Source organism: Oncorhynchus clarkii, chromosome 13 (genome assembly GCF_045791955.1).
Source record: "Oncorhynchus clarkii lewisi isolate Uvic-CL-2024 chromosome 13, UVic_Ocla_1.0, whole genome shotgun sequence".
Lineage (NCBI taxonomy): Eukaryota > Metazoa > Chordata > Actinopteri > Salmoniformes > Salmonidae > Oncorhynchus > Oncorhynchus clarkii.
The window spans coordinates 16,810,061-16,818,278 of NC_092159.1; the positions used below are offsets into that span (position 1 = coordinate 16,810,061).

General features: G+C 44.7%; 1 protein-coding gene across 1 annotated transcript in view; it reads left to right on the forward strand.

Moving 5' to 3' along the window:
- Positions 1-7,831, forward strand: part of LOC139424515 (B-cell lymphoma/leukemia 11A-like) — a 52,560-nt gene extending 44,729 nt beyond the window's left edge. The window contains exon 3 of the mRNA XM_071176438.1: positions 2,465-7,831. Coding sequence (XP_071032539.1) covers positions 2,465-4,446 — 1,982 coding nt within the window. The 3' untranslated portion in view covers positions 4,447-7,831. The remainder of the gene's footprint in view (positions 1-2,464) is intronic.
- Positions 7,832-8,218: the final 387 nt, after the last annotated feature.

The following is an 8,218-nucleotide window of genomic DNA, read 5'->3' on the forward strand; positions in this document are numbered from 1 at the left end:
CTTGGTCTTTTATCAAATAGGGCTATCTTCTGTATACCACCCCTACCTTGTCACAACACAAATGATTGTCTCAAACGCGTTAAGAATGAAAGAAATTCCACAAATGAACTTTTAACACGGCACCCCTGTTAAACACTTTTTTGGTTACTACATGATTCCATATGTGTTATTTCATAGTTTTGATGTCTTCACTATTATGCTACAATGTAGAAAATAGTAAAAATAAAGAAATATCTTGGACTGAGTAAGTGTGTCCAAACTTTTGACTGGTACTATATATACTGTATATATACAGTGAGGGAAAAAAGTATTTGATCCCCTGCTGATTTTGTACGTTTGCCCACTGACAAAGAAATGATCCGGATATAATTGTAATGGTAGGTTTATTTGAACAGTGAGAGACAGAATAACAACAAAAAAAATCAAGAAAAATGCATGTCAAAAATGTTATAAATTGATTTGCATTTTAATGAGGGAAATAGGTATTTGACCCCTCTGCAAAACATGACTTAGTACTTGGTGGCAAAACCCTTGTTGGCAATCACAGAGTTCAGACGTTTCTTGTAGTTGGCCACCAGGTTTGTGCACACAGGAGGGATTTTGTCCCACTCCTCTTTGCAGATCTTCTCCAAGTCATTAAGGTTTGGCAACTCGAACCTTCAGCTCCCTCCACAGATTTTTTATGGGATTAAGGTCTGGAGACTGGCTAGGCAACTCCAGGACCTTAATGTGCTTCTTCTTGAGCCACCCCTTTGTTGCCTTGGCCGTGTGTTTTGGGTCATTGTCATGCTGGAATACCCATCCACGACCCATTTTCAATGCCCTGGCTGAGGGAAGGAGGTTCTTACCCAAGATTTGACGGTACATGGCCCAATCCATCATCCCTTTGATGCGGTGAAGTTGTCCTGTCCCCAAAGCATAATATTTCCACCTCAATGCTTGACGGTGGGGATGGTGTTCTTGGGGTCATAGGTAGCATTCCTCCTCCTCCAAACACGGCGAGTTGAGTTGATGCCAAAGAGCTCCATTTTGGTCTCATCTGACCACCCAGTTGTCCTCTGAATCATTCAGCTGTTCATTTTGCAAACTTCAGAAGGGCATGTATATGTACTTTCTTGAGCAGAGGGACCTTGCGGGCGCTGCAGGATTTCAGTCCTTCACGGCGTAGTGTGTTACCAATTGTTGATGACTATGGTCCCAGCTGCCTTGAGATCATTGACAAGATCCTCCCGTGTAGTTCTGGGCTGATTCCTCACCGTTCTCATGATCATTGCAACTCCACGAGGTGAGATCTTGCATGGAGCCCCAGGCCAAGGGAGATTGACAGTTCTTTTGTGCTTCTTCCATTTGCGAATAATCGCACCAACTGTTGTCACCTTCTCACCAAGCTGCTTGGCGATGGTCTTGTAGCCCATTCCAGCCTTGTGTAGGTCTTCAATCTTGTCCCTGACATCCTTGGAGAGCTCTTTGGTCTTGGCCATGGTGGAGAGTTTGGAATCTGATTGATTGCTTCTGTGGACAGGTGTCTTTTATACAGGTAACAAACTGAGATTAGGAGCACTCCCTTTAAGAGTGTACTCCTAATCTCAGCTCGTTACCTGTATAAAAGACACCTGGGAGCCAGAAATCTTTCTGATTGAGAGGGGGTCAAATACTTATTTCCCTCATTAAAATGCAAATAAATGTATAACATTTTTGACATGTGTTTTTCTGGATTTTTTGTTGTTGTTATTCTGTCTCTCACTGTTCAAATAAACCTACCATTAAAATTACTGATCATTTCTTTGTCAGTGGGAAAACGTATAAAATCAGCAGGGGATCAAATACTTTTTTCCATCACTGTATATTTTTTATAAAGTATTCCATTAACTTTTTTCCCCCTTACTAGCTCTGACTCTGTAGTTAGCTACTCTATTTAGGAAAATGTATTTACTATGGCTGTGGTTGTCCCACTTATCTATCTTAAGATGAATGCACTAACTGTAAGTCGCTCTGGCTAATAGTATCTGCTACATGACTAAAATGTGAAATGTAAATGTGTCAGCATTAGATACATGTTCTACTTTAGCCCCTCTAATTCTCTAAACACATCTATGGAGGATGGTTGAGTGTGTTTAACGAGATTACAAACGCATTGTCAGGCAAATCTCAGGTCATCGTGCAAGGGCCATTGAAATTCAATTATTGTTTAAAATATTCCTAATTACCTCCTCGTCTGTGTAAATTGTATACACTGATTGAGATCTCGTTGCTGGTGTTGTTTAGATGGGCTGTGTAATTGAATGCATGTTTAAATCTCAGTGTATTAATTAAGCTGGTAAAAACTGAAGCTGAATTATTTATAAAATACAATGGATATCTTTGTTGTCGAACTGAAATATGAAGTGTTACTGACTAGTAATCCTAGAGGTCCTCAATCTCTTTCAGTCAAGTAACCCTTCTTCTTTCTCTCTCCTATTCACAGATAAGGATGAGCCCAGTAGTTACACGTGTACGACCTGCAAGCATCCGTTCAGCAGTGCCTGGTTCCTGCTCCAGCACGCCCAGAACACCCACGGCTTCCGCATCTATCTGGAGAGCGAGCCAGGCAGCCCCCTCACCCCCAGGGTAGCCGCCCCGCCTGGGATGGGGGGTGACTGCACCTCCCAGCCCCCCCTCCACGGTGTCCACCTGGCCGATGGGAGCCCCTTCAGTCTGCTGAGATTGCCTGGGTCCGGGTCTGGCCGGGAAGGGGCCACCTCTGTCCCCCACGAGGGGCGCTACCCCCGGACACCTCCTCTGTTTAGTCCGCCTCCACGGCACCACCTGAGCCCAGAGAACCTGGCGCTGGCCACCCATCACCCGAGCGCCTTCGACAGGGTGATGCGGCTCAACTCAGTGGTCCTGGACCCACAGCCCGCCATGGACTTCTCAAGGAGACTGCGGGAGCTGGCAGGTAACCCCACGGGGGCCTCCCCACCCCTGTCGCCCAACAAGCCCATACAACGGCTGCTGCAGCCCTTCCAGCCGGGCTCCAAGCCCCCCTTCTCGACCACGCCTCCCCTCTCCACCTCCCAGTCGCCCTCGTCTGGCTTCCGCTCCACCCCCAACCCGGCCCAGCCTACCACGCCGCTCAAGGCCAAGTCGTGCGAGTTCTGCGGGAAGACCTTCAAGTTCCAGAGCAACCTGATCGTGCACCGGCGCAGCCACACAGGAGAGAAGCCCTACAAATGCCACCTGTGCAACCACGCCTGCACCCAGGCCAGCAAGCTGAAGCGCCACATGAAGACGCACTCTCAGAAGAACTCCCTCAACACCAAGTCGGATGACGGCCTATCCACCGCCAGCTCACCCGACCCAGGCACCAGCGACCTGGTGGGCAGCGCTACCAACGCCCTCAAGTCCGTGGTGGCCAAGTTCAAGAGTGAGAACAACGGCCTGCTTGAGAATGGTGAGGAGGAGGAAGAGGAAGAAGAGGAGGAGGAGGGAGATGAAGAGGAAGAGGGAGACGAGGAAGAAGAGGAGGAAGAGGAGGAAGAAGGAGAGGAGGCAGAGGAAGAGATGGAGACTGAGGAAGGTGAGAAGACCGATTATCATTTCAGCCTGCTGTTGGAAGGGGCCCGGCACCACCAGAACAGCCAGGCCCTCCACCCCCACTCCCATCCCCACCGACGGAGCACTCCCCGGGACGCCTGTGAAGAGGACTTGGCACTGGAGTCGGAGCGGGCCGACAAGGTCTGTGGCACCACCCCAACAGCCAATGGCCTGGGTCCTCTCTCTAATGAGGCCCTGACCAGGAAGCTCCTGATGGGGAGCCCCGGGTCCCTCAGCACCATGACCAAGCGTATCAAGGTGGAGAAAGAACTAGATCCTCCCACGCCCACCATCCCCAACACAGATAACGTCTACTCCCAGTGGCTGGCCGGCTATGCCGCCTCCCGACAACTCAAGGACCCCTTACTCAGCTTTGGAGAGTACTCCACCAGACAATCGCCCTTCGCCACATCCTCCGAGCACTCCTCCGAGAACGGCAGCCTGCGCTACTCCACGCCTCCCGAGGAGATGGATGGCGGCTGCGGGGCCTCGGGCCACAGCGGGGGGGGGAGTGGGGCCAGCACCCCCCACCTGTCAGGGAGCGGCGGGCGCCCCAGCTCCAAGGATGGCAGCCGGCGGAGCGACACATGCGAGTACTGCGGCAAGATCTTCAAGAACTGCAGCAACCTGACAGTGCACCGGCGCAGCCACACGGGAGAGAGGCCCTACAAGTGTGACCTGTGCAGCTACGCCTGCGCCCAGAGCAGCAAGCTCACTCGCCACATGAAGACCCACGGCCAGATGGGCAAGGACGTTTATAAATGTGAAATCTGCCACATGCCTTTCAGTGTGTACAGCACTCTAGAGAAACACATGAAGAAGTGGCACAGCGATCAACCCATGCCAACCACCCTGGAAATTAAGACTGAGTAGGGGAGGCAGGGCAGCCCCCTGATTCGCTGAATCATGGCAAAAGCTGGGGAGACTGACAGGGGTTAGACACCAGTCAAAAACCCTGTACCTTTGAAAAAGCTGATCCATATTTGGGGCAATACTATTGCATCGGACACAAAAACTTTTGAGCCTTTCTATTGTGCAATAATTTACATGTTTTGTACTTTTGTAACTGGACGGCATGCTCAGTGTGTTTTGGCTACTTAGAGAAAATTGTCCTTCATTGGTTGGCTGGTTGTAATTGTGTTGCTGTTGGTTGGTACTTTTGATTTAAAAAAAGAAAAAGATCAGAGGAAGAAAACCCCCATGCTGCATATACGTACTGTTTTACATATCTTGTACAGTTTGGTGTTGGAAACATGGTGGGCAGTGTGAATGGTCTAACCCTGAACTACAAAAAGCAGGGTCAAATTTTGGCTGATCATTTAAAAATATTTTCTGTCCGTTACTGGGTTAAAAATATCAATTGGGTTTGCCTAGGAAACGGTAGCCACTTAGCTTTTCTTTTAGAAGATATAGTGGTGGTCAATTTGAAATGAAGAGTTATCGTTTGAAAAAGCAAAAAAAATGTGCCTTGGAATATTTGACCTGCATTAGTTAATCCTCCTTTTTGCTATAAGCTCGGAGATTCAGCTACAAACGATAGCTAGCGGGCATGTGTTTAACGGGGGAAAAACAGGTTCTTGCATCAAGCACCTGTACAATATGACATCGTCCTCCGTGACCCAGCGAAACACAAGGAACCAGTTGAAACAAAAAATATATATTTCTGGTAAATCATTTTATCTGCCTGACTCTGACTTCAGATGCTCATTCTGTTTACTGGCATGCTAGCTACATGCTATTTGGGGATTATGTGGTGTATATATAAAGGGTTTTATTTGTGTTTTGTTTGGTACCTTACATAGGGGTACTAAATGTAATAATGAGTTGTTATAATTCTGTAAACTTAAGCTCTTAATGTGTTAGAGTGTTTTGTTTTGAAATGAAAGGTTTTACAGTTTTTTGTAAGTAGCACAAAACTATGTTGTCCTTGTTGCTGGGATCTTCGGTGAGTCGGCCATGACAGTGTGTTGCTGTGGCGGCTGGGCACCTGAAGACTTGTTTTTCTTAGTTCTGACATGTCAGGCTGATTTTGAAAAGGGGGTGGGGTTGGGGGCACGGAATGACCCGATTTGGATCAATTCATCATTTGTAAATGCATTATAAGCTTTTTAACAAGCTCTTATTTCTTTTTTTCCGCATGTCATATCAGATTTCCTAAAAGCTGAAATGTTGCCTCTTAAACTAATTGATATTGGAAAGTCTAAAAAAATAATAATTTAAGAACAATCCAGTAAAACACATCCCCCGCTCGATTCTTTTTACATCATTTGCATCTTTCACATCGGTTTGTGCTCTTTGAGTTGACACGTTAGACCTCACCGTTGTTGTTTTGATTTTACAGACTGACATCAACCCCCCTTTCATAATGCTGTTGGTAAAGCACTTGTCACTCTGCCTTGGATCCTGTATCTGTCTCTCTAATCGGAGGTACAGTCGGTTGAGTATAAAATAATAAGAACTGGGACTTTTCCCAGGATGAAATATGTGCACTGTTCAATTTTCCCAGTTTACAGGTGGACACTCAAGGGAAATCTTTGCTCTAATGCAGACCGATTGATGTGGTGTCATTGCTTCATGCAGATAAGAGTGAAACGAGAAACCGTCGCCAGCCATTTTGTTTCCCAGGGGGCCTAGCGGTTTTTGGGGCCTCTGGGTAATACAGTATCAATGCAGGAACCGCCATACTCCCTCCTGCTTCAGAAAGAAAGAAAGAAACCTTGCTGCTCAAAAAGGGCAATATTTTTTTTTCCTACCACAAATTTTATAAAAATGATTAAATAAACTCTGTTTTTTAATGTAACACTTCAATATCTTTAGGGGAGACTTTATTTAAGATTGTTTTGATGATATTTTTGGGGTTTCTCGTTAAATCTTGATGATTATGCTCAAGATTCTATCACTATATTATGAATATGAAATGAACAGGACTCTCATCTTTTTGCCTTTTTGCTATATACACAGGTCTTCAGGTTAAACAACATTTTCATCGGCGAGAGATTTTATGATTATATGTGAATATATAGAGAGAACTTAAAAAACATAGGAAAATGCACACTCATGTTCCTATGCTAAAATACACATTTACGGTCTACTTGTTCCTGTATTTAGAATGGTATTTGGTAAATTAATGTTCACTTAGCGTAGGCACTTGTAGTATTTATGTTGAAGCCTGTATTTTCAACTGTTCGCTTGTTCTCTTTAAAAGGTTTCAATGTACTCTTTTCAGTAGTGGAAGAAAAAAATGCCCAACCAGCTGCCACCGTATATATTTTCTTAATTTGGCAGGATAATACTATTATAGTGTGAATAATTTGTACGCTTGAACAAAAATTAAGTATGTTTTTGAAAATTGAAACGTGGCGTTCTATGGATAAGAGGAGCCATGTGATGGCTTTCTCAAGCAGTCCCGTCGGAATGTGCCACAACATGGTAACACAGGGGGTTGTATATATGTCTATTATTTTTCGGTTTTGTTTTTTTTTAAATATGTTTTTCTCCTCTCCTGTCATTTTATATGCAGTAACACAAGCTATTGTTGGGTTCTTGGTAGTGTAACTTTCTACTGTCCGTTCCTCTCGACCACCTGACCACATTCCAGTCACATCAATGAAGTAAGAACTATTCCAGTCATTATGCAGTCAATTGATTAAAAAAGGACATCAATCTGGAAATCAATTTAGCCGTTTTATTTTAAGTCTATTTTTCATTGCTAAACAGTGCATGGTGCTTTATGTTTTTTGTTATTTTTTTAAGTGGTAAATCTCATTTGCAAAACATTTCTAATGAAAACAGGAATGATTGGGGTGGGAAAAGAAAAGCCTACTTGAGCTGGTACAGTAAAGTAGGCTACATGTTTTGTGTACATGACAATGCTACATTGGTACGTTTGTGGTTTTCAGCCATTTTTTCCTGTCTGTTCTAAACGCTGATTATTCTGAACTGAACTTGAACTTGGCCTCCGACAGTGAACGTCCCTATTTATTACGACTATACACAGCTTTGTTGAAAACAGAGTCACACACAGCAGGAATCAATACATTTTCTCTCTCTTGTTGAATATCTGATGTTTTTAACATGTATTTTTAATGACCAAATGTCATTGACCACACCATTCAGTTTCTGGGAATTCTACTCTCTTCTGTTGAGTTCTTGTTCTTTTGGAGATGCCACTCTTTTTTTCAACAACGGTTGTCTGCGTTATTCTCTACACTCAGCCATTTTGTCTTGAAAAAATGAAAAATAAAAAGTATTACATACATTTATGGAATTGTTGGTTGTTTACCTAAATACCTAAGGTATTTAGTTTGGGATGACACTCACACATGCAAACGTGCACACACGCACACACATACAGACACACACACACAAACACACACACTTGCAGTTAATATACAAACTATGACACCTCTCATTGTCTTGGAATATCATCACCAGCCATAGAGAGTTATCTATGTGTCTGTGTGTGAGTGTGTTTGTGTGTGTGTGTCTCTGTGTGTGTGTGTGTGTCTCTGTGTTTGTGTGTGTGTGTCTGTGTGTGTGTGTGTGTGTCTGCATGCGATAGCGTCTGCCAGGTGTGTTTGCCCGGCTGAACTTGAGTCGTCGTCAGACGGGGTGGAAGTTCAACTCCCTTATCTCTGGTCTTGTC